At 38.9% G+C, this 27169-nt stretch overlaps 2 protein-coding genes across 6 annotated transcripts in view; both read left to right on the forward strand.

Moving 5' to 3' along the window:
- The first annotated feature begins 1080 nt into the window (after window positions 1-1080).
- On the forward strand, window positions 1081-17680 carry si:dkey-238i5.2 (uncharacterized). Of its 4 annotated transcripts, none has more exons than XM_057362813.1 (18): window positions 1081-2072; window positions 3819-3986; window positions 4660-4760; window positions 4871-4985; window positions 5100-5177; window positions 5431-5546; window positions 8225-8378; window positions 8945-9072; window positions 9220-9331; window positions 9427-9744; window positions 9928-10059; window positions 10853-11005; window positions 11537-11754; window positions 12390-12516; window positions 12646-12783; window positions 13417-14157; window positions 14614-15952; window positions 16789-17680. In XM_057362813.1, exons 1-18 carry the CDS (start codon window positions 1641-1643, stop codon window positions 16839-16841), a joined length of 4623 nt encoding a protein of 1540 aa, XP_057218796.1. In that variant the 5' UTR covers window positions 1081-1640; the 3' UTR covers window positions 16842-17680. The 4 variants fall into 4 exon arrangements, with proteins under 4 accessions (XP_057218796.1, XP_057218793.1, XP_057218794.1 ...); XM_057362810.1 differs by having other exon boundaries at window positions 1082-2072; window positions 12348-12516; XM_057362811.1 differs by having other exon boundaries at window positions 1082-2072; window positions 12348-12516; window positions 12646-12777.
- Window positions 17681-18251: 571 nt separating this feature from the next.
- Window positions 18252-27169, forward strand: part of sipa1l2 (signal-induced proliferation-associated 1 like 2) — a 62228-nt gene continuing 53310 nt past the window's right edge. The window contains exon 1 of one of the 2 annotated variants that reach the window (XM_057361448.1): window positions 18252-18395. The gene's annotated coding sequence lies outside the window, so the exon portion shown is untranslated. The remainder of the gene's footprint in view (window positions 18396-27169) is intronic. The other variant, XM_057361450.1, reaches the window with a different exon arrangement.

The following is a 27169-nucleotide window of genomic DNA, read 5'->3' on the forward strand; positions in this document are numbered from 1 at the left end:
CCATTGATTCCCATAGTGTTTATTTCCCCTGGCAGTGAATGGGGGATGAGATCTGTTTGGGACATTCTCCCAAATATCTTCCTTTGTGTTCAGCATAACAAAGAAATTTATACAACCTGTTTGGCGTTTTTTAAAAATCTGATTATTGAATGACTGATCTTTGTAGAAATGGAAACTACTCTTTTTTTTCCAACAAAAGCATTTTGTCACAAGTGCCTAGATAGACCATCAGACGTCCATCTCATGGACGTTTTTCCTAACATAATATTCACATAATACCCTACACAACATCCATAACATGATCTTATCTGTCCATAATTATCCATAGAACCTCAATTTATGGTGTAAAGAGAACCCAAGAATATCTGAAAAAAACCCTAAAGTCCAGTGTGAGCCAAATAAAAGAGATCTGCAGGGAGTCTGTGACTAAACTCTTGTTCACACTTTAGTCTCTTCATGAAAAAACAAGCAAAAGGATGAGCCACATCGAAAGGAATTCAGATCATGTTGCTGCATAGATTTTCTGTCAAGATTGAAGCAGGCTTGATGGAGGTCTATGGGGTATTTTAGTTTTTTGTACAACATGCACCTTGGATGAATGATCATAAAATAAAATATCTGGTATGTTGTGTGGTCAACCATGTTTACTTCAGTGGTGTCTGTAATATATTATAATGACATTTAGCTGCCTTATTGCTCTTTTGTCAAAAGAGATTAAAGTAAACCTATTTCAATACTCATGAAATAAAGTGTAAAGACTTGAATGTTTATGAGATAACACTGATCCTAGTCAAGTGTTTTACAGTAGCTTCTTCTAACTCTTTGCACCAAACACCTGGTTTAAATCAGAGGAGCGCCACAGCCAGAATGTGCAATGTTTTTCTTTGTTGCTGCTCTGTAAACATTTAGATAATAGTATGAGGCTACCACAGCCTAAACCATTCGCAGCCTCCTGCATCTTCTCACCTAACACTTTAGTATTTATCTGTTTATCTAGTTGTGGGGAAAACAAGCACGCGTTTCATTAGATTAACAAAATCGTGCAGATTGTGTGACATGCGGGGGAGAGTTTTTTTTACTTTTGCATTCATGTTGCACGAATCAGACCAGACTGTACTGATATGATTAAAGGCAGAAAGAAAAAAACTAAAGGAAAATTAGAGAAAGATCAAAGAAAGAATAGGAAACAGGCGAGTGAAAGTATAATGCACATTGTAAAAGCATTACGTCATTGTCTATTTCAACAAGAAGCAAGGCCTCAAAGAGCTAAACTCTGACTTTCAGACTCTTATCTGCCCACAATTTCTTATTTTGGGAGGAAGCTTTTACAGCCCGGGTTTATAGCCCTCGCTACCTCCAAATGGGGCCGTGACTGAGCGTGATGACCTCACCCTGTTTCTACTAAACTCTCTCTAACTCCTTCCTCACCCCACCAGCTTTCTCACAGTCTGCAGGATTCAGGGTTTGCAGGAGTCACATTCTCCACAGTTCCTGCAGCTTGCCTCTCCAACTGCTCTCGACAGTCTCTCAAAGCCTAGATGACCGTCATCTGACATTACACGTGGGTCGTTGACTTCTTTGCATCCGATTAACCATGTTTTTCAGATATATGGATTTTTTCCCCTCCTTGGTGCTGTCAGATGATTAAAGCAAGAGAAGCAATGAAGAGGATCCAACCTTTCACCATCGGGACCAAGTTATCTGTTCCCACTGAGACCAGATGTCCGGATTATGTAGGCATCATCCTTCCCGTCCCGGCTGAGGATTGCTATGAACAGAGAAACGAGTCAAACGATGAAACTTCTACTTGCTGTCAAGAAAGTAGAACACCCCACAAGTCTGCACCTATGGATGATGTTTCAGAGGAGGATATAAAGGAAGACGATAGAGACTCTGCTTCTCCACCAGCTTCATCTAGATCTATCAGAAAGATCGCTATGTGTGGGAATACGGAGAGCCAGGGGAACGATCATGTCTCTTACTGTTACGAGGCGAACAATGCGGTTAGCTCGAATGAAATGCTGTTTGCTGTTGAGGAAGGATTGAGTGACAGGTCTGCTTCACAGCTGGAGGTGAGATGGTCTGCACATTGTTTTTGTAATATCTTGGATGTGATATTATTTGTGATTCATTATGAATTATGTAGCAAGATTTTTCAACGAAAAGCATTTTAATTATTAGACCTTTTGTAGATGGTCTGCAAAAACAAAAAAATAGAAAATATAAACCGTGCATAAGCTTTATTTCTTATATAATTTGCATGTAAATAAAGTTCTGTTCATTTTCGGTTAAATTTGACTTGATTTTTATACTCTAACATTTGCAATCCACTGTATATTAATGAACATTTTAACTATGATTATTTTTTATCATAAATAACATTAATGCAATTTATGCAATTTATGAACATGCTACTCATTAAAGGACATCTTAGACTCTAAACACAAACAAAAACACTAACATTTAAACTGTAAATAAGATAAACAGGAACATAACAATAGCATTGCTGGGATTTTCAAAGAAAAAGAAAATCAGTTAGTTGGCATCACATACTCGAGCGCGTTTGTTTTACATACAAATACAATGTGTGTTTGTAATGCTCATACTGTACATGTTGTTCTCTTCTCTTCTTTTTATGATCTTTTAGTTAATTCGTTACATTCTGTCACTATCCACAAACTTCTGAATGGAGTGTCCATGTGCAAAACCAGAAATGCAACACAAAAAAATGAACACAAGAACACATTGTCTTATTATGAGAGGAAGAAAAAGAAAAACAACTGTGGATTATTACAGTTTTGCACACTGTGCTCATAGAGATGATGTCATAGTCAGGCCCCTCATTACACAAGCCCACAGCTCAGATGAACTGGTAATTTCCACCAAAAAAAAGTGGGAACAAGTTCCAAACGGAAAACGCGGAGGAAAGGATTTGAGATCAAGCTGGTGATTTAACAGGGTACATTTGCACTAATGATACAAAACGTCATACTGTTGGTTGATGCATTACATGGCTGAAGACGTGCCAAAAGGATATCCAATTATACTATAATATAAGTGATAAAATAATTTTAGTGATAAAGCTGTTAGTGTGGTCTATAGGGATGCAGTCGTCTCGGTGGTGATGATGGGGCAGACGAATCAACGCAAGATCTGCACCGTTAAGCACTACTACTTTTCTATGAGATCATTGTTTGGCAAAACCACACCTTGCTGCAGGCTCATGTATTGTTGGTGGGCCAACCGGCAAAACTCCCGCTATTATTGTACTTTAGTCTCCAAAACACATCATATAAACCCCCTGTGGCGGCTAAACACAGGTGCATAATCACAAGACATTTATTGTGAAGATATCTGATACCGTGGAGGAACAGTCATGCTTTTGCAAAAAAAACCTTGTTTTCCATTAATGTTTTGGCATATTGTCTTGTAAGCGATCTTTGATAACCAATTTTCTCTTTAATCTGTACTTCATGTACCCAAACAAACAGCATGATTTTATTGCATAACTGCTGAGAAATGGCAGAAGAAGCTGAAGTTGGCTCGTCCGCCGAATTAGTTGTAGCAACATAGAATGATGTCATAGATTTTGGGAGAGATACAAAACGAGAAAGTCAATTCATCTATCAGTCAATAGTGTGAGGTCATTGCTGACCGTATTTGCATGACTAAGAGTGCAGATGAAAACCATGACTGATGTGATAGCCGTGCAATGAGTCTCCTATGTTCGAGGGAAATAATACTTTCAGATGTTTTTCAGAAACCCATGAATTATAGGATAAATCCCAGACTCTTTTTGATATTCTCTATATTTGCAGACTGATCCATGGACTAGAGGAAGGAAGATAAGGAACCTTGACTGCGATTATAGCATGCCAGCATTCCCACATGATCAACCGGAGGATGCATCTCACAGCCAGAGGAGAGACCTTAAAGACTTTGAGAACTCCCTGATCCAACTGACGACGAGTCTGGACTTGTCTCAGGTGATACTTATCTGTACATCCATAGGGATCTTCTTCCAACATCCATAGGGACCACTTTTCTGTGCGTCTCTGTTTTGTGTTGTCAATGATGCGTTCATGGACCCCTGATGTTTAAATAGCAGGTTTGACAACTGTTATTGGTTGTTCATATTCGCGCTTTGGGGGTGAAACACTTGTGTGCCTAAGTATACCACTGCATTGGGAAAATCAGTCAAAAAAATCCAATCCCGGGTGCAATAGACAAATCTAGTTTGCATTAGTAGTCTTTACTGAAAATCATTAGTTTATGTTACCAATTTTATGTTACCACATCCATACACTTTATGTCAGAAGCATAAAGTGTATGGATGTGGCGCGGCGCGACACAACACGACAAACCCCATCCCGTGTTGACACGGTGTATGACTTTCTTTCTTCTGCAAAACACAAAAGAAGATATTTTGAAGAAATTTTCATAACAAAAAAACGTTGGTCCCCATTGACTTCTATTGTATGGACACAAAACCAATGCAAGTCAATGGGGCCCAACGTTTTTCTGTTACCAGCATTCTTCAAAATGCTTTCTTTTGTGTTCTGCAGAAGGAAGATAGCCAGGTTGTAAATGTCAAGAGAAAATTTTCCTTTTTGGGTGAACTATCCCTTTAACATGCTCCTAATCCCTCTTCTGAACCAGGAGGAACCCAAAATGTCTCATCAAAAGAAAACAGAGGATGGAGATTTAGGACTGGAAATGCTTAGAAGAAGACCGACCCCGGGCGACCACGTTGATAGATCGTACGATATGCAACAGCACAACACAAAGAACACCATGCGTTTCATTGCATTATTATTCTTTATAGCCAATGTCAATGAAATTGACAGTTTCTCTGCATTTCTTGTTATAGGTGGGTGAAGCTGCGGTCACTTCTAAGAGACTACCATCAGGATCTCATGTTGGCTCTGGAGGTCTCATCATTTTATCAACAAGCCGACAACATCATCAGCGCCATCGACTGCAAGGTTAAGAAAACATGAACGTCACTTGTGATTTGTGTATAATATGTTTGGCATTGAGAAGCATGATAAATCTGTTTAAATCTCACTGTCTGCACATACTGTACTGTTCCCTTGCAGAAGAACAGTCTAGTAATGACGGACGTCCACAAAAGCAGTCAAGACAAGGAGACTCGAGAAATGGCCTGTCAGATTAACGTAAGTCTGAATCAGTGATTCATTTGGGGATGCACTCATGTGTTGCATGTGATCTTATGATTGTTGTGTTTTTCCTGGACCGCTCTATTCCCTTCAGGCGCCACAAGGTCACGGTGTTATAACAGTAAACCGCGTAGTGGCCTGTTGTGTTAGTCTCACTCGTTTTTTCTTCGGGCTGTAGCAAAAGAAGTCCAAATGCATGATGTCATTTCCTTTCGTGACCCCACCCCTCCCTGGACAACTCTCTTTCCAGATGCTGAACGAGTCTGCGTCTCGCCTGTCAAATATCCACCCAACCCTGGCCAGAAGAGTTACACTCAAACAGGCCGAGGTGAAGGAGAACTGGGCATTTCTCCAGGAGGTTCTACGGTAAACCAGAGTCACCTTATTCCCATTGTCCTCATGAGAAAAGCGGAAACGCACCCAATTGTGAAGTAGTGAGGTGCAGTGCTTGTAGGGCTTGTTTTAGCACATTTCATCATGACTAAAGGGAATTGATTATTATAAACATGCAGGAGTTGACATGTGGTTGGGACTGACATGTGGTTGGTTGATGTAATGTTATGGTCTTTTAATTTGAGTCTTAGCTAGTGCATGCCAAAAACATTTTTTAAGTTGTTTTTACGCAACTGTCAATATGTAGTTCGAATTTGATAACACGTTGAACCCAGGTTCAAGCCCTAGGCAGTTTATGCAATGTTTTGGGTGTCTGCACAAGCATGTTATCCTTTAAAGGGATAGTTCACCCAAAAATAAAAATAGTAGTCAAAATCTGTATTATGGCTTGTCCACACCGGGACGATAATCGCGCGTGTTTATCGTCGACGTTTAACGCCTCGTGACTAAACAAAGGGCACCAATGTGAGTGTGCACACCAACGCGCAAAACGCCAGGCGTGAAAGTGTCTTTTTTTTTAATCACCTCAGGCTCGTTTTTTTGGTTTGACGTGCCGCGTTAAAAACTGGCCGACCAGTGAGATTGCCGCTTTTGTTCACGTGCCTGGAGCTGCTGAAGTTACAGTAAAACATGACTTGGTGGCGCTCAAGCACACATTGACGAAGAGGAAGCAAGATGAATTCTTCTTCTGTGTGACAAGTGAGTGTCAGAAGCATAAAGTTGCGCAGCGCCACCTTGTGTACTGGGGAATTTCTGTTTTTCATTAAGCACCATCTATGTCAGGGAGTGATGTTGCATGTTCACTCGGCTCATAGCCAGTGAAAATCGTTTGGGTATGAACGCCGAAAAACGCCTCGAAAAACGCTGGCGATAAGCGCGTGTGATTATCGTCTCGGTGTAGCCTTAAGACTGTTTCTTCTGGAACACAAAATAATAGTTTGAGAAATTTCTCAGTGGTTTTGTGTCCATGCAATGTAAGTCAATGTGGGCCAATGTTGTTTAACGTTCTTCAAAATATCTACTTTTGTGTTCTGCAGAAGAAAAAAGTCACACAGGTTGACTAAATGATGAAAGAATTTTCATTTTTGGGTGAACTATCCCTATATCCCTTTAGCAGGACTGATTGAACACTGTTTTTCAAAACACTCTTTGGTTTGCATACTGAGCAGTATAATTATAGTCCGTTAGAAAGTCTGGATTAAAGCATGTCTCATACCATTTAACATTAGTAACTGTGTTAAATCCCCCAGCTCTGAAATATCACATCAAAGGAGCCACAGCTCTTATCACCGCACAGTTACAACAGCATGAGATGCAGCATTCCTGAGCTGCTCACAGCATTATGAAAACTCTCAGATATGAGCATGACCTCTGTGCAACAGTTATGAGTTGTGAAATATAGAGTGTGATTTAGAGTAGCGGGAATAAGAGATGGTTATTGAGTTTTATAAGCAGAAGATTTAGGCCGTGCTATGGTGCAGATGTGAGCAGGAACAGCTCATGTGTATGTTATGAGGGTGTGATGGGAGACAGGACCTCTGTGAGAATGTGCAAATCGAATGAGGGGAGGAACTGATAAAGATAAACGTCTGTTGGATGTCATAAATCTATATAAATAAAAATGACAGATTTTTTAAAGAATTTTTTACGTGTAACGTCAAAAAATGATTGTTTTCCACACATGAAAATACAGTAAAAAAAAATGACAGGAAAAGACTCAAATTTACAAGAAAATTATATCGTATATTTCTGATGCCCCAGCTGCTGGAAAATTTCGGGATATTATTACAGTGACTCTTAAACAATACAATTAACTTATAATATTTATACTCTTAAAATCTGTCTTTATGTTTTTTTGGAAACCAATAAATAATATTTAAAAAAATATTATCTTGCACTATAAAGACATTTAAACAAACAGGTGTATAGCAGATCATGGTTATTAACTGATGTGTAACTCTTGTCTGTTGGCCCAAACGCTCAAAGTGAAATATGTCAACAAAGCAATGAAAACTTTGCTCTTCAAATCTTTTCATAGTCTTAAAACAACAAAAATACAGTACATATCATAACAACCTACAGTTACATAAACCTGCTTAAACCCTCTGGCAAAATTGTCAGCAGACAGTATAAACATCTTTTTCAAATCAGCCATAGGACAAACATCAGAAGAATGGTTCGTTTTCATAAAGGAAGCCGTCCTTGAAGATATTAGACCGTTTTTGGGGTGGGGCCAACAAGACCATATTTTCTCTGTTGGTTTTAAATTCGTGGTAGCTGTCATACCTTTCTGTCTTTCTCAACGAGTCCTCTATCAACAGTTTTGCAAACACACCTTTCCTGAAACTATGAGCTAACCCGATGAGAAGGAGGTGACATCATCGCTTGCATCGCTGCCAACAGTTATATCTTCTCAACCAAAACAATCGCTGCAAAAGTGTCTGCCAGGATTGCATAAGTACAATAGAAATCATGTTACTGTGCTGTGTATGTTTTTATATTTCAAACATATGTTACCTTGTAAAGATTTAGAGATTATGGTGTAAAGTGATGTAAACTGTTGGATAAATCCAAGATGTTTGAGCTTGGCATCTAAAATAAGGATGGCCTTGTGGTGACAATAAAGGTATCTTTTTGTTCCGCCTCTACAGGAATCAGAAGACAGATGTGTGTACCAAACGCCCGTCATCTTCACCCGATCCTCTGACCACATGCCCTGACTCACAGAGCTTTGCTAGAAATGAGGGTCATAGCGTAATGGGAAAAGACGTCAAAGAAGAGCAGAACCGTCTCAGAGGATTTGAGGTTAGCTGCATTACCTCCAAAACATATGTGAGCATGTGATTATAAATGGCCATTCATGACCACATCGAAAAGTAGATTTCTGTTCAGTGAGACAATCTTTAACACCAAGGCCTTAAACTTAACATCTCACATCTCAATTCTTTCATCATTTACTCACCCACATGTCATTCCAAACCTGTATGCAGAACACACGAAAAAGATATTTAGAAGAATGTTGGTAACCAAAAAACATTGACCCCCATTGACTTCCATTGTATGGACACACTGAGACATTTCTCAAAATATCTTCTGTGTTTCACGGAAGAAAAAAGTCATAGGACATGAGATTAAATAAATGACAGAAATTTTTATTTTGGGTGAACTATCCCTTTAAGAATTGGAAACCGAATGTTGATGGCCTTCGTTTAGTAAAGTAAAAGCACACATCTCCTCAACAAGCCATTGGATCCAGTTCAAGACAAAAATGATTTTTTAGAAGGAAATACTGTAACTGTTGACATTGTAAATTGTCTATGATTATGTGTAATCTTTGCTCAAGAACTTGCCTGAACTGTATTTCTGTGCAGTGTTCTCAAGGCATGTGGGCCCAGAGGATGTGGAGTCCGACTGAGGAATGTTCTGAAGGCTCACTGTCTAAAAGCAGCTGCTCCAAATTGGACAGCATCACAGAGAAACAGGACATGGACAGGAAGAGGTGCAGTTATTATTTAGTTTACAACAAGTGTGTGGAGGATGAACTAAATGATCCATAAATGTGTGATGTCATTCCATACTATAGATTTCAAGATGTTGAAATCTATGGCATGATTGAAATCTAAGTTAAATAACGTTTGATTAACAGCTCATGTTTTCCTAGCTGTGTCAGCCAGATGCCTGAAACAACTCCTAATCCCTCAAATAAACATCTCGTACCCTGCAATATGTCGAACGAGTTGACAGCATCTAGTGCAATGGTAACAGAAAAATTTATATTTTATGATTTTGTTTAGTTGATATTTGAACGAGAGCTCAAACTTGTAAGCTCACCTATTTTTCGAAATTATTACAGGCTCATCTTTGTTTGAAGGACAACACGATTGTGAGTGATGGAGAAGACCATGACTGCTTCAAACAAAGTCAAGACCATAAATTGGAAGAACTTCTAGGCCAGGTGGAGGTCCTCTGGGATGCTCTGCAGAAGAAATATGGAGAGAACGATGAGATTAAACCAGATGAAAAAGAACCTACCGGAAATAAGCCTGATCCAATGACGCCAGATTTCCAACTTTCTAACTATCTCCCAGAAACTGTAGATGAGGGCAATTCTGGGATGCTTGCAAAGTTCCTTGAACTCCTGGATCCCAGTGGTTATAACAAAATGAGTCAGGTAAACCTGTACACCCATCTTCAAACTAATGTGTGATCATGAATAGTTTTGAGCCCACAATGCTCTACAATCTGAGATACAGTAATGAAAAATAAATCTATAAAAAAATTTAAACATACATTTAAAATATGCTTATTTCATAAAGTGCACAGAACCACTTACACAGTTATGAATGTGCTTAAGGATGTTCCCAAAACTCATAATAGCCCAGAAATGGCTGAAGCTACAGAAATGTCAACTGATCTGCTGGGTCGCCAAACTGATGGAGAAACATCACTGAAGTTTGACCAAACTTCAGAAGAGCTACAGATCTCGGTACATTTTGTTTCATAAAATATGACGTACAGAACAATGTATGAATTGCATTCCTTCTGGTAATATCAAACAAAAGAGAAATCATTTTAATGATAAATAGCATTGATAACCTTATTAGGTTTTAAATTATAAATTAAACAAACGATATATGGTTCAGGCCACACTTGTAAACTTGACTTCTTCGTACATCCATTAAAAATGATTATGCGGTTTAACAGTAATTGCAATATTGGCTGACAAAATTTCTGCAAAGTTCTGTATCATTTGCAGATTCCTCTTTGTCTAATATTTTGTTATCTAATACAATAAAATTGTATTGCATTGTCACTCAAGTGTCCAAATACTTTTTAGGATCGCTGTATGTTTTTCATGGTCAGTCAGATAATAAGGGTCCAGTGTATGAAATTAGCGACATCTAGCGGTGAGGTTGTGAATTGCAACCAACGGCTCACTCCACCCCTCCCTTTCGAAGCATTATGGTGGCTGACACAGAACTAAGATTTCGCCATGTTTCGCTTCTTTGCTGAAGGAGATAACATATTTATGAAAGCAGTTTGTCCCTGTGGGGCTACTGTAGAAACAACATGTTGAATTATAAGGGGACCCGCGGTTTATTTAGATAGAATTAGCTCATTCTGAGGTAATAAAAACGTAACGCTTCATTATGTAAGGTCTTTATACACCTCTGAAGACATAGTTATGTATATTTTGTTGCATTTCTCTCAATAGATCCTCCAAAAAATTACACACTGGTCCTTTGAGTGATGTTTACAGCAGGTCTTTGTCTCCTCAGCTGTCTACTCTAACACTACGTATAAACCAGCATCTCTCCCGCTGTGCTGAGCTCAGTATGGATCTCCTGGATATTGAAACGGACAAGGCGGTGCTGTGTGACCCTGACCTGAGTGGACTTGATGGGCTACAGGAGCAGCAAGATGACCTAGAGGTCAGATGATTACATCACTAATTGACCTCAGAGTTTAAACATACCCACTCACTAATCTGTTGGCTAGTTTTAGAAAAAAATACGAAAAAAACAGAAATTTTCCGTAAACTGGAACTGTAAAATATATTTTTTTCTGTAAAATTATAGGATATAATATAATTAGGATATAATAATAAAACGTTTTCTCCATTTGTCTTGTAAATGTGTTGTCTTGTTCTGTAATTTTATAGGTTTTGACCTTATTTAAAAAATAAACTGTAAAAAAAGAAATCTTGTTAAAAAAACAAAAATTTTCTGGCAGCTGGGGCACCAGAAATAAGCTGTAACTTGTAACACTTTCCCCCGTTGTCTTGTTCTGTAATTTTACAGTTTTTGACCGTATTTAAAAAAAAAAGATATTTACGTGAAAAATCTGTAAAAAAAATAACAGAAAAATTGTAAAATTACAATATTTTTTTACAGTGTATGACTTTGCACTGTGTTGGTCATGCTTACAAATATCACGCTGATATAATTTTATGTCTCACAAAGGCTCACTTTCACATCATTGAGGGAGAGGTGAAAGAGATGGAGAGACTAGCCAGTCAGATACAGGCTCTTCCTTCAGAACAGAGAGATCCTCTCAGAGAAGAAGTTCAGGCGATCCTGCAGGCCTGGGAGGAAGTAGGTCGCAACATGGTGGAGAACAGAGGTCGCCTGGAGAAGTTTCATCAGATTCAGGACTATTTTGAAAGCTATCTCGCAATGATGTAAGAAGGGAAAGCTTGACTAATGTAGATAATTACCATCCCATGACTTACACTTTGCTGTGGTTCTCAACTGGCATACAAATTATAAACTTTAACAGATCCTAAAATTCTGTCAAAGGTTATTAAAAGAATTAACCCTAGGATATTTTAGACTGGCGTCATGTTATTTTGTCATAGGTCACTTGGTAGATGCCAGCCAAATTAGTCAGACACCAACATGGAAAGGTTGTGTAACATACATGCCCTTATTTTTGAAAACCATGAACATAACTAAGGTAAAAAAGTTGTTATATAAGGTAAATGTGTTTTTGTGCGCTTTCCATCGATTTAACTGTTTCCTTGTGCAGTTTATGATAATATTAAATTTAAATGTTTGATTTTGAGAAACTTTTTTTACTATTCTACTCTAAAAAATTGGCAATGTGTTGAATGTTAAATCTGGGACCTAAAGCCAAACCTGATGAGCCAAACCTGAACTTTTGTAGAAAGGACTTTTCTATAATTGGCTTTTTAATAATACTTATGTTAGTTTAGCTAATTCAGTAAATTACAGCAATTTGTTAATTTGATGATGTCTTACTATGTGTTTCTAGTACATGTACTGAAAACATCAGGTCCTATATTCTTGCCGGCAGCTCTGCTTGGAGAGAGAGTGAAGTTACAGAGATTGATTGCAGCATTGAAACGAAGCTGGATGAGTTTAGCAAACTGGCTACAGCTGGTCAAATGCTTGTGCAAGAAGAGAGTCAGTTTAAAAACATTGTAAGTGTGTGATGATTTACTCACTCTTTCCACATGGCAAATAACGTCTGCTGTTGGAATATGTGGGTCCATATGTGACCATGTGATGCTCATTATATGTTTTCTTGATTACAATCATCATGTCTCCAGATCAAAGAGAGGACAGATGAGCTGCAAAGCATGCTGGGATGGATCCAGGTCAACTGGCGTGCTCAGAGAGAGCAGCTCGAAGGAGAGCAGAATGTGAAACGAGAGGAGACAAATGATGCTGTCCATCAGGAGGTTACTGTATGACTTGCGTTATAATGTTATTATATTAATTACATTATATAAGAATATTAATATTCATTTGTTTTCCAGAGGTATATGTAATAATTAGAAAGTGTGTGTTTATTTTTTCATGTTTTAATAAATGCTTGTTTATTTAATATTTTCTCTTAAGACTAATAATAGCAAAATAAAATTACAAAAAGAATTCAATTTTAGAATAGATAAATTAATGTTGATATGATATATTATATTATAATATACACTGAAAAAAGGGTTTCATTCAACCAATTAAAAATTTTTAGGGTAAAGATTCACATCTATATTTTATAACTTAAGCCAATGAAAAATAATAAAGAAAAGGTATATATTTTTAATTGGCTCAAGTTATAAAATTTAGATGTGAATCCTTACCCTAAAATATTTTAATTGGTTGAATGAAACCCTTTTTTCAGTGTATTATAATTCTTCTTTTCCTTTTACCAACAATAGCTAAATAAAATAAAAAATCAATTCATCATATCATATCATATCATATCATATTTATTTTTAGATGAATAAGCATTTGTTTTCCAGAGATATATGTAATTATTAGAAATGATGCAGTGTGCGTTCCTCTTTTCATTTTTAATAATGGATTGTTTTCCTTTTTAGGCCTTCCCGCTCCAAAATCTTTCATCTGAAAATCTGTGCCTTAAAAACACAGAGGTTGCAGGTGGTTCGATTATAACACAGCCCTCTCAAAACAGTTTCGAGCATCATAGGAAGCATGATGTATCCAGTGTTGTCAGTCAGGAGTCCTGTCTTGCAAAAACATCCCTAGGTTCGAGCATCTGTCTCATTTTGAGCTTTGATGAACAGTCTTCAGGCATCAACCAAGTGACCAAACAATGGTCACCCAACAATACCGACATTTCTTTACCAACCCAAAGTAAAGAACACACTGGCGAGTCAACAAGTGATGTTCAGGTGAACAGCGGACTTGACAGCAACTCGATTCCAATGCAGCAATCCCTAGAAATGCGTCAGGTGAGATGGCCAAATGGATCAATCATCAGTACAGAACCCGAACAGAAGTCACCCTGTGGGAATCTAGACCAAAAATTAAATAACCAACTCCAATCACCAAACAAAGAAGCATCCAGTGATGTGTTTCCTGCTAACATTCAACGTTCATTGTGCAACCACGTAGAAGCTAGTCTTCCGTTGTCGGACAGCAACAAAACACACTCGAAGCTCTCGTCAGATATGCAAAAGCCTGAGCCGTCAGTCACCCAAGAAGCGCAAAACCAAGAGTCGCAATCATCATACAGAAATCTAGAAGAGAATCAACATTCGACATCAAACAAAATCGACCACCTGCGGAATGAAGTGTCAGCTGAAGTCACTCACAGAGTAAGCATGACTTCAAACAGAGCGTGTTGAGCTCCAGACGCATTCCTGAGCTCAAAGCCTGCACACACACCAGACATGTGTGTGCTTATTGTTCCCCCTGTTCTGTACATCCTGTCCCATGTGGTAAAAGAATGACCTCATGATTAAGTTTCCATGGCGTTGCAGGCTTTGAAATGCCTTCTGTCGGTGTGAAGGCATGTAGAACCACCATTAGTGTTAAGAATGCACTAGCTACGCATGCCTTAGAATAGGATTTATTAACTTGGCATGCTATCAGATTAGTCATGCTTCGGCTATTAGCATCACAGCTGGGTACGTACGCGTTCGCGGACCGTACGGTTCTGAAAAACGTCTGAATGTGTGTGGGCCATCATTAGCTGGGATTGTTTTATGAGACTGTACGTTGCCTCTTAGCAGGAATGCTAATCTAAACGTTTGCATTTGTTTCTTTGGCAGGTGTTCACATATTTGCATGTGTCAGATGTCAAATCTGCAGTTTCCCCATCGCCACACACAACCTCTCCCGTGTCTCCAGCGTCCACGTCTTCAGCACATTCGTCCTCTGTACTCGTGCATCACGTCACATGTGAAGAAAAGAAGGTTTGTAACCACAACACATTTAAAGCCAGTTGTGCGTTCACATCCAAAGAGCCAATCAGAAGTGAGGCAGAGCAGCGAAGGCGTTCCACGCTCGGCATCGTTGGATTGGAAAGGTCTGGAAAAACGAGCATTTTCAGGCAAAGGTGTAACACTTGGCCGGAAGGGGAGAGGAAAGGGAAGGAAAGTCAATCAGATGGCAAACTTCAGGTTTTTGTTAAAAAGAACATGGCGGATTTTGTCATTAAAGACAAGGCAAACAATCGTACTTTTCTAAGAGACACCGCAGCTCCTAATGCTATCAAGATTCAGTCAAGTGGGCCGGCTAAAAACATCTGCTCTTATCTGTCTCTGGGATCCACAATTAGCTTCTGTCTTCCCAATCGTTTCCAAAGCAACGCTTCAGAACTGGAAAACAAAGTGGAACCTGATGTGATTTATAATAACACGTGTGATTTAAAGAACAAGTCATTACCTTTAGCTCAAAGTCCAACAGAGATGAGTGCTTCACATCAAGCCATGGAGACTGATCCAGAACATACTAAAGTTCTCCCGAGTTCCAGTTGTAAAGTTAAGTATTCAGAAGATTTAGAAGAACCAACCACTGAAGTCGAGACCCAAGAGTTAGATCAAATGTATGACGGCACAGAGCCTGTCTTGATGCAAGAGGAGGTCCAAACAACCATTGAGTGCTCTCAATCGACATATAAAGACATTGATAAACATAAATGTAATGATTCCTCTAGCCAACGCCAGGCTTGCAGCTCACCTTCAGCCATTCAATGCAGTCCATCGAGTTCCTCTTCTTCATGTGGTCATAAATGCCTTAGTGTTCACACCAAAATAAAAGACCTGAATGGTCACTTATACTTTTCCTCCAAATATATAAAGATAAACTCCCCAGCAAATGGCCCACAGGTTTGGTCTAATGGGCTGTGGGACACTGGATCTGCTAGGAGCGCTCGTATCATAAACTGTGGTGTGAGAGACTGTGCGGTGTGTTTTAGTGACATTCATAAAGAGTCTGAAGATGTAGGAGAACCCTATGCAGGGATATCTGACGGCATAGAGGGCCTTCTTCAGCCGGGCCACTGGCTTTTCCAACAGGAGGAAGAGGAACTGGAAGATATCTGGAGAGGAAAAATGGGTAACCTGACATCAAACTGTACTTTGGAGAGAAATGTGGATGAGGAAAAAGGTAAGAGGAATTTTACAGTACGGTTAATCATTGATATATAATTTGTTGGATTGTTGATAAATGACTGTATGTGCAGTTATTTGTGGTTCTCTGTGGTTTCCACAGAGGGAAGTCGCATTAAAAAATGGCATTTTAACAAGAGCCGTAAGGCTTGTCCAGACAAGATTAATCAAATATAAAGCATTTGAATAGTGCTTGTCTATAACGACATTAATATGACATCATATGGTTTCAGTACAGTGCCATAGTCATGTTAGGTGTGGCCAGACGATGTGATGTGCCAAAGTGTGATGAGATTAACAAATAGCTCCATCTGTTGGACATGTGCAAATGAGAAACACTTCATCTGATATCTCAGTGCTTCAATAAGCAACATTTGCATTTTTATTTCATAAGTATGTGAGCTACAATTATGAGTGATAACATATCTAATAATGCATGAAACTATAAATGTACAAAAAGAGATGTTACTTGAACATACATTTAATTAGATGGTGGATAATGTACGTGTGATGAGGTGTGTGACAGAGCGATTTCATTTGATATTTTAAGGCTCCAGTTATTAATCAAGAAATGGTGTGGTCTTTATTACACCGGTGGGTACTCCAGGCTGTAATAATGATGGGGCCTAATGGGAATAACAGGAAATTGATTGCCATGTTGGACAGCTGTACTGGGTCCCAAACATAGCTTTAAAAGTAGGCCAACATTTCCCATTGGACTTCAAAGTGTGCTTAAAATTCAGCTTTTGAGGGAGTGTATGACACATTCAATTTTTCTAGTGAAACTTTATATTTCCTGTTTTAATGGAAGGTTAATTTCATTTTTAATTGCAGGGTTATCAATCACAACCAACAGGGGACAGGTAACTCTCCCACTACATGCATGAGATGGGTTATTTTGGACGTTACCCACACACATCATTGGGAAAATGGATTATTGTGGACCCTGCCGTTTCACAGGGTTGTTTTGGACACCTCATATTTTACCTGCTGTATATTTTTATGCTATACATGAATTATTTTATTTGATGTCTCTTGTTGTTTTTTTAAAGTAGTAAATGAATGCAAGACTATCAGTGTGGTAAACTGAATGCACACCTTAAAGTTTATTACAGTTATGTGTAATATAAACAATAGACACAATTGTCATTTGAAATTGTCATTGCTTTTTCCCAACACCAGAGGGAACCCGTGTCACACTTGTGAGAACTTGATAAGCGCGGACGATGGGACAAAATTTAAACATGGTTTTTACTGTAACCATAATTTAACTGTGGTATTTTTAGTAAAAACATAGTAATCACAAATTTACCACTGTCTCACTATAGTAACTATATCTTAACATTGATATTTGTAGTAAAACAAATTGTAAAACAAATTGTAATTAATAGGCTACGCCAAATCGTGGGATAACTACACTTGTACTATAATAAAACCACGGGTGGTTTTATTAAGAAAGTCCGTGTACAGTAAAATGCACTTTTATTCAACTAACAACAGAATTAGACCCAAAAAAGTTACATATAAAAAGATGAAAGATGCTTGCATATAAACATACGGTCTCCGATATATGATGTGCACGTATGATAAAGCAGATATATAAACACAGTTTGTAAATCACTCTCATGCACACATGCTATTGAATTATTAATGTATTTCGGTGATTATAAAATGATGTTAATCTTCATACGTCCTTTTACTGTTTTGCACAAAATAAAACGAACTGCACCAGTGTCACTGTGATTCATACAGTATGTCCACTGCTTTCAAAAAGATTGAAATACATTTAGGTCAGTGTAAAGACAGTTGTACAGGAAACACGACTCTTGACAAGCTATAAGATGGCACGCGTGTCACGGGGCAACTTCCATCAGAGCTAAAAATAACTTGACATTTTACTCGAGCGTGAAGATTGTTCATACCAATAATATGTTACTCTAAAATGGCCATTAGGCAGTTTAAGACAAATTAAATGGAGCATTTATAAAGCACTACCGTACAGCAAAGTACTTCAGGAGGGCATTTATAGCGTTTATAAATTGTATAGTTTATTGCGTTATAATTGCATTGCTTTATTAATTCAGTAGATGCAATTTACTCAACACGAGGTATAAATTAGACTTCATTTAATGCAACATTATCCAAACAGCATCTTTGGTCCGTGCTGTTAAAGGGGAAGATTGACGGTCCAGATAGCAAATCATACGCCTTCGTCACAGAAGGCGGGTCGATCTTCGGCCATTGACGAATCAGCATGCAGGAGAGGCGGTGCTTGTGCCGATGGGCCTGTCATTCAGACGCTCGCTCCGTCCTGAGATCGTTGGAGTTGTTGCGCTTCTATTGTGGAAGCCGCGTCTCTTTGGGAAATAACGCGTTTTGACACAAGGAATCAACACGTTGATTTTCGAAGATAATGGGATTGTCGCCCATTTCCTGTCAAGGTAAGATAGATCTGTTTAATCGCAGTCTTCGATTTGAACTAGTTAGTCCGAAAGAAACTTTTCTTTAAGGTGAACTCCGCGCGCAGTGTACTGGGCTTTACTCGTACTTACCGATCTATCCATGTCCACATCGCGTGTTTTTCGGTTTCAACAATAGATGCATTTGTGAATGTTGAATAAATTACCTTATTTCAGATGAAGATATCTCAATGTCGGCCTTTACATGAAAGCTTTTGTTTATAGGATGTGTCGTTGTTGCTGACGGATACGACCGTTGGTGATTTATTAGCATAATTCAATATCAGTCTATTGTTTGTGGTGTTTAAAACCTAAGCCGCGTATCGGTTAAGTTGTCAACAGCATGTGTATGACTTGTTGTCATTCCTGTCGTGGGACATTTAACGTTACGATTTGAGAGAAATGTTTAATATTTAGTCGCTTTACGGCTTTTTGATCACTTCGTGAAACTTGAAATATTTTAAAGTCAAATAGTTCATAATTGTTTCCCTGCTTCTTCAGTCAATTTGAAGCGACGGAGTTGTGTTTGGACAGGATTTCAGTCTGTGCCATTTCAATAACAAAATCTGCAGTTATAAATTATTATTATCTTCAATCTAATAGCGTGAAAGCTCATTCTGTCATCCTGAAAGACATTATCCGAAACTACTCATTACTCAACGGTGTTGAAAACCCCGCTACGGTCCGTAATGGATTAGTTTCGCTTAATTTGTAACGCTTTAAAGAGAAAATAGTTTTTTTTGTTCCTTCAGCAGTAACCTTGGCAGCCAGCTGTTGCTTCCATCTTCTTGGCAGTCTACCCGGTAAATCCTCGGTTATACTCTCTCTCTCTCTCTCTCTCTCTCTCTCTCTCTCTCTCTCCCTCTCTCCCTCTCTCTCCCTCCCTCCTGGGTTTGGAGAGTTTTTGATGCCCAAATTGGAGGGGTTTGTGTGCATTGCAGCCCGAAACCCTTTGTAGCTCCCAGCCTCTTTGTTTTAGGCGCATCCATTATTCAAATTCAGGCAAATACTTTGTTCTCGTCTGTTAGAACTGAGTGACACTCAGATAAAACGTTTTCATCAAACTAAATCTAAAGACATCCGCCCCAAATGTCTTGTATGTCAGAGATGCAGATGGGTCTGAATGCTCTTTTAATGAGATGGCATATATTTTAATGTTAATTTAATTATAAAACTCTAATGTAATTATGTTCAGCCGGGCTTGTTTGAGTCAGAAGAACTTCTCTTGAGAACATGGCTTCTGGTCCACCATGAACATCTGTGCTCTTTTAATTTAAGCCATAATAATATGCTGTTAGTGAAATGTTCATTTTCTCATCTGAATAGTTGTTTAAATTGTGATATTCTGTTTCAAACTACTTTATGAATAGTATTGCTGCTATGTGTGGTCATTTGAAACCCCCTCAGGGTGGATTAGAAGTCAAACACCCCAAATGTCTTGACAGCAGGGAACCCCTCAAAAACACTTTCCGCCAGCTCGCGAGGTTCAAATCAATGGCCTTGTGTCGCTCCCCGTTGCAGAAAACAGACCCGAGGGCGATTTGTTTGTGTTAGCGGATTAATTTCCACTCTCTGTGTCGAGGCAGGCACCTGTCAACACTAAGGGACTCTTCACTTTAACCTCGAGGGAGTTTTCTGCTGTCCTTACGTAGTGTGGTCAGGATAATGAAGTCTCCGGTTGTTTCTTTGTAGCTCTCCGGTCTCGTCCCTCAGGGTTCAGATGAACCTTGGGATCTTGGAAATAGATCGGCAGATGTTTCTCAAGTGGTCTCATGCAATGTGATTTAAGGAAATTATATTATGTTCAATTGAGTGCGAGCCGGTCCTTGGTTGACTGTTGATTGAGTTATCTCATTCTTCGGACACGCTGTTGACCCTAGCAACTGAATCAGCAGACCATTCGCCGTTGTATGCTTTGTTTTTCATTGTTCATAGGCGACTGTGTGAGTCATATTTTTCTAGTGGATGACTGTATGTTTTTCAATGGGAAGAGTGCTCAATGTGTGGTTTTTCTATGCATTTCTGGTTCCCTGGGGACGATAAACAATTGGAGAGCAGAGATCCTGCATGGTGGGCCAGATTATGTGCATAGTTTGCATAATACACAGATAATGGAAAGGAAGTAAGTTAGGATGTGTCTCAAGTTTACAAAATCAAGGTCAGGAGTTGAGAACACCACGGGGAATGCGATCCAAATGGTTTAATTCCAAGACTAAACAAACCTCTGCCCTAGTTGCGACCTCTTTCTGAAAGACTTTGTCTTTTTGGTTCTCTCAGAAAAGGAAGTATTTCATTATCTCGAGACCCAGATCGGATGCCGTTGCTCGTAATCGGTTTACCCATCTGTAAACTTTTAAAATTCCCTTAAACAGTCACATCCACCCAAGACGTGGTTTGTCTGTGAGTTTCTGATGACAATAGAATGTAATAAAAAGAAAATGATTAGACATGTCAACTGACACCAGGAAAAATATTAACAGTGACTGCTGGTGGCGAAATGTGTTCAGTGCCGTCATCTTTCATCAAAGGCTTGAAGTGTTGTCTCTTGTGAAGAGCACAAAGGCTCCACTGTTAATTTGCTGGTGGTAATGCACAGAGTGTGAAGAGCGAGAGGATTGTTTTACCGATGGATGGCGAAAGCAGAATGCATGGACACAGACAGGGATTAGCTATGGCCATCTGTTGCCCAAGGAATCAATAGCCAGACCTTTCTCAGCTTCCCCGCATGGGTGCAGGAAAGATCACCGCAGCACTCCATCAACGATACTTCAGTTTGGCTGAAAGTGACCTCAGATACTCCATTTTTAATGCGTGTTTGCTCATGCGCCATTGTGAGCATTAGTGCAACCTCTTATAGTTCACCCAAAAATGAAAATTCTGTCATCATTTACTCACCTTCGAGTTGTTCCAAATCTGTATAAATGTCTTTGTTCTGATGAACATAGAGATAGATATTTGGACGAATGCTTATAACCAGACAGATTTTGCCCCCCATTGACTACCATAGTAGGAAAAAATACAATGGTAGCCAAAAGTGCCCCAGAACGGTTTGCTGTTCTACATTCTTTGTGTTCAACAGAAGTATTTTTTCCTACTATGGGAGTCAATGGGGGGCAAAATCTGTCTGATTATAAGCATTCTTCCAAATATCTTTCTCTGTGTTCATCAGAACAAAGAAATGTATACAGATTTGGAACAACTCGAAGGTGAGTAAATGATGACAGAATTTTCATTTTTGGGTGAAGTATCCCTTCAAAAGGGACCACCTAGTGCCACCTTCTTTCCACCATCCCTACATGGAAAATACCTTGCAAACCTCTTATTAACTTTTAAATTAGTTTTCTGTAGATGTAAAACTAACTGAAAATACACTTGGAAGTTGAATTTTTGTTTGGCGTTTTATATTTGACACCTCGTGTTATTGATTGACTAAAGTTGAATTTTTATTTATTAATAGATTGTTTGTCCCAAACTGTGTGAAATCAAATTTCTTTCTCCATTGCAGAAAGAAGTTTCCTTTTAGTTGGTAATCGAGTTCAGACATTGAGTCCCGGCTATTTTCTTTCTTTTCCCTTTCATGGCTTTTTTGAAGGTGTCGACACAATGGAAGCGTTTTCCTATGGCACTTCCCCAGCCTGGGGCTTGAGGATTCGGTTTTCAGCTCACTATAGAGTAGATTTCTTTCTTATTGTGGTAGACAACCTTGAAAGCTGTTGCCAACATAGACTTTCCTTCTTATTTCTGCCTTAGTTACTTTGCTGATGTCTCTGGTAGAATCACCTGAATCGCCTTATCACTGACTCCTAAATATTCAAAAGGCTTAATATCACTCTGGTTGTGCTGTGCAGCATGTACTGTGCATGCTATCGCATGGTTTCAGAATTTTAAGATCAGGCACAATAAGTGTAGTAATGCAGTCATGTGACTAGGAATACTATTTGAGATTATTGACATGGTGCTTGCCTTAGTTGGTTGAAGGCCTTAAAGAAATAGTTCACCTAAGAATTTAAATTCTGTCATCATTTACTCACTTGTCATTTCAAAGCTATATGATTTTCTTTTGCAGAATAGAAGAAGATATTCTGAAGAATGTTGGTAACCGACGGTACCCGTTCACTTCTATTGTACTTCTATTGTTCTTTTATAGTTTGGTTTTACATTCTCAGTTAGTGCACTTCAAAGTTTTGTTTGCATTTTAAAGGGATACCCAAAAATGAAAATTCTGTCATCATTTACTCACCTTTGAGTTGTTCCAAATCTGTATAAATTTCTTTGTTCTGAAGAACAATGAGAAAGATATTTGGAAGAATGCTTATAAGCAGACAGATTTTGCCCCGCATTGACTCCCATATAGTGTTGCTTTCGTCAACGAAAATTATGACTAAATATCGTCGTCAACGAACCTTTATCACGTGACGAAAACGAGACGAGACGCAACGTAAATGCTGGTCATGTGACGATGACTATAATTTAATGTATAATGCAATTTTGTTGACAAATAAAAACGAGACTAAATGTGGTTTACAAAATAAAAACTATGCTAAAATGTCTCTTCATTTTCATTGACCAAAAAAAAATGTTATAACGTTATTTCGTCTTGTTTAGTCACGTTATTATTATTATTTTGCAGTATTTCTGTTTCCTGTGTCTCTTCCTCAAGCCCCATTCGCAGCATTATTTAGAAGATGCAGCTGCGGTGAGTTAGCGTAAACGACAACAAACAAAGTTAAGTCTGACACAGAGAAAGGGACCGATGGCCGTAAATTCAGATCACAGCGTCTTCCGTGTCTGGAATGGATGTATTCTTGAGTCTATAAGGTAACAATATAAGATAACCTTGTTTGAAATGGGTTTGACTAAAAGAAAATTTTGGTTTCGTCTATACTACTAGGTACTTATACTATATTGACGGGGTTAAATAGAATTGCATTACTAAAAAGAGACTAAAATACAATTTTCATTGACTAAAACTAGAGTAAATCGACTAAAACTAGACGATAATAGTCATGGATAATTCTGACTAAAATAAGACTAAAATGCTCAGACTTTTAGTCGACTGAAACTTGACTAGACTAAAAAGAGTATGAACGTGACTAAAACTAATAAAAACTAAAATGACAGCTTGACACAAAGACTAGACTAAAACTAAAATTAAAACAGGCCGCCAAAAACAACACTTCTCCCATAGTAGGAAAAAATACAATGGTAGTCAAAAGTGCCCCAGAACTGTTTGCTGTCCTACATTCTTCAAAATGTCTTCTTTTGTGTTCAACTGAACAAAAAAAATGATAAAGTAATTTTTCCTACTATTGGAGTCAATGGGGGGAAAGAGCTGTTTGGTTATAAGCATTCTTCCAAACATCTTTCTGTGTTCATCAGAACAAAGAAATTTGTACAGATTTGGAACAACTCGAAGGTGAGTAAACGATGACAGAATTTTCATTTTTGGGTGAAGTATCACTTTAATAGTCACTCTATAATATATTAAAGCAAGTGCCTATTATTTTATCCGTTGTTGTATAGATTTTGAATATCTTTATGATAGTAAATGGCTCACAGCCTCATATAATAACCCAGCCTTCTTGGAAGCTTCCCTATTGCACAGGCCCATGGGAAAGCGAGCGAGGCTGCTGGCAAACCCTATCAGATGCATGGAGCCATCTGCCTCCACACCTGACACTGTAACACTCGGTCCCATCCATCCAGTCGGGTCTGAACCCCACCAAATGCTTTATCTGAATAACAATAGATTCAATCCAGACTAGGGCAGCAATTAACACATTGATATTAATTTAATCTGTTATTTTTTAAGTAATAAATTTTTTTTGAAGGAGACTGTGTACCCAAAAATAAAATTTCTGTCATCGCTTACCCTCGAGTTCTTCCAAATCTGTATACATTTTAAAGAGTTCTTTTAACAACTTGAGGGTGAGTAAACGAAGACAGAATTGTCATTTTTGGGTGGACTGTTCCTTTAATATTTTTTGTCTAATCTAAGTACCACAAGGTAATAAGTGTTATCTGGTAACACTCCACAGAACATGCTGTAGTTTCCTATAATGTAGTTAGGAGTCACTGTGCTGGGTAGACACTGCGCTTGAGGCTTGACATACATGCACATGATCTTAAAATACCGTAAGAATGTTTAAAGAATTTTCATGAAAATGTTTATTTTGTTTATTGTAGTATATTAAAGTAGCATCACTAACTAAGGATTTTTTGTTTACGACAAAAAAACGAGTCAAATGTATTATCCATTGTATCGCGTTCTTGCAGCCTTTACTTCCAAGCCAGAACAAGTAAGTTCAGACATCAGTTTTGAACAGACTTGTACGTTCCCACCATCCTTAGGGATCTTTCCTCTTCCTTTCCACCTGCTACGTGATAGTAACCCTTGATGACAGGCTGCTCAATATTTAAAATGGCAAACGCTACGATAAACTAGAGCAGTGGAGCATGGCGTCTGCATTAGATTTGCCTAGGTTATTGTCTTGTGCTGAGCTTTGTTTCACGTAGCGCACGCACCACAGGTGCACGGATTGAAATATCAGCAGATAGGTTTCCACAGTTCCCCTTTGGCTGAACCGAATCTCACTCGAGCATCTCTGCTCGTTGTGAAAGAGGGAGATTTCAGGAGAGCGACTGACGCACGGGGGGCTGTTTCCTTCTGCCTCCTCTCTTTCTCTCTGAACCAGATCTCTGTTCTCAGTGGGGCTAAAATGATTCTCTCGTGGTTGCTAAGTGGACTCTTTGGTGGCTTCCGTCACAAAAACATACTCCAAATGGGGACAGGGAGATCTATGAGAAATGCTCAAAGACATCCTCGTCCTCATCTCCGTTTCCTTTGTGTGCAGAGGAAGATCAATCCCTGTGCCGTTTATTAACACCAGCGCAACATTTCCACAATTAGATATTATTTTACATTTTATAAAGCAGGGGGGATTGCCGGCGAAGCCTGGAGGGTGAACATTTTAGGAATGTTCCTAAATAGTGTGCTTTCATTGCTTTCACCTGAAGAAGCATGGTATGACTAATCGGATGATTGACAGGCACTTTAAAAAAATGAATTATGAACACAATAAGGCCTTGCATGAATTTAACAGCTCCTGCCAAGTGTTGAGAGAAACAGTGGCCGGGTCGTACCTGTGCCGATTGTCATGGAGGCGTGTCTCGGTGTGAAGAAAGCGATAAAGATCGGGAGCTATGGCTTGGTATCTGTGAAGTCTTTGTTTTGCAGTGTTTACCTTTCAACAGCCATGAATCACCATGAACCGCAAGCCTGTCCAATTGGATTGCCCTCAACGTAATGCATAATCTTATTCTTGATGGACGCAGATCTTTTAATGCAACGCAAAGGATGGCGCAAGCGTCTCTTTCGTTTCACATCACTGTTGTGCTGCTTCTTTCGGCATATTTGCACAGCGGTTAAGTGCATTGTACTCCAGACAGCGCCACCTCCACAACGCAAGCCTAGCGGAAAGCTTATTATTTTTGCCCTACATTTCCTCCGTGCCAGGGATGGATATGTAATTCCCATGACAGCGTGTTTGTTTGCGGGGCCCGTTTGTTAGTCATGCATGTGCAAGGACGATTAAACGCGTGTAATCCCAAGGACTCCTTGCTCTAATTGTGCCTAAATACGCAGATTTAGGGCCTTTGTCTTTGGCTGCATCGGTGCAGATGATCTCCAGTCTGTTGTACACTTTTACTGTCTGATTCAGAAGTCCTATGTTATTGCTCCGGTCTGCTCTGCTTTATTGCTTCATCTCAGATGAGAGTTGTAAATGTATACCGTAGAGATTCAGGATGACACTTCTAGATGTAATTTACATATGTTGGTCATAATCAGCAGGGCTATTTGCAGCGGGAACAGCTGTTGTTTGTTGCAGCGTACTCATTATTTCGCCTGCCCAGCAAAACCTCAAAGTACTTTAATAAATCATAACTGTTTTGTTTTGTGAGGTAGTAAGTCAACTCGTTCTAGTCTGTTCCTTTTGTTTAAAAGACAGTTACAGGTAAGCTCTTAGTAGGTAAGCGCTGTCTTGTGACAAAACTATATTTTAATATTTCTTCCATTCTGCCTGGTAATGCAGATGACAGAAATGACACACGTTTAGCTATTTGATGATCTTTTCCCCCTGGGTGTGGTGGTGAAGGCCGTTTCTGAGGCGAGGCACATGCAGGACCTCTTCTGACCTCTCATTGACTACTTTATTTGGGATGGATAGACAGGTTTATTCATGAGGTCAAGGTGCCCCCGCCCCCAGGGTTTACTATTGTTCTGTTTTATTGATCTCGCCCCATTGACGGACCTGTCCAGTTTGGTTTGGAATGTGACTGTTGCATTTGTGTCCATCAAAAAGAACTGTGTCAGCATGGTCTTCTTTTAGTCCTCCTTGTTTGTTTGGGTGGTACAAAGGGTTAACCTTTGATGATTTTGGAAGAGTCCAGCAGGCATTTTTAGTGCAGATTCGAATTGTAAAATGGATAATTCTGACTCTGCATTCGCACGTGTAATGTAATAGCCTGCAAACAATTGCGAGACTGGTTTTTGTTTATTCTTTTTAATTGCAATGAACTGTTACTTTCAGCTAATGAATCTAAGTGGACAGTTTGCTATGTAAGTTGGACGGATCAGATGCACCAATGCATAACTGAGTTACATTATTAATGTGAGACAACAGAAACACTTTATCATACAGTGAATGTTTAACAATCAGCTTATTCAATGTCATGAGTTGATTAATTAGTTAATT

The sequence above is a fragment of the Triplophysa rosa genome, linkage group LG20 (genome assembly GCF_024868665.1).
Source record: "Triplophysa rosa linkage group LG20, Trosa_1v2, whole genome shotgun sequence".
Taxonomy (NCBI): domain Eukaryota; kingdom Metazoa; phylum Chordata; class Actinopteri; order Cypriniformes; family Nemacheilidae; genus Triplophysa; species Triplophysa rosa.

Excerpts from the sequence above, each read along its gene's own strand:
- si:dkey-238i5.2 (XM_057362810.1), top strand. The coding sequence starts at position 1,641 with ATGATTAAAGCAAGAGAAGCAATGAAGAGGATCCAACCTTTCACCATC. Across the intron at positions 4,986-5,099 it reads TCAGCGCCATCGACTGCAAG|AAGAACAGTCTAGTAATGAC; the intron begins GTTAAGAAAACA and ends GTTCCCTTGCAG. Across the intron at positions 9,073-9,219 it reads CAGGACATGGACAGGAAGAG|CTCATGTTTTCCTAGCTGTG; the intron begins GTGCAGTTATTA and ends TTTGATTAACAG.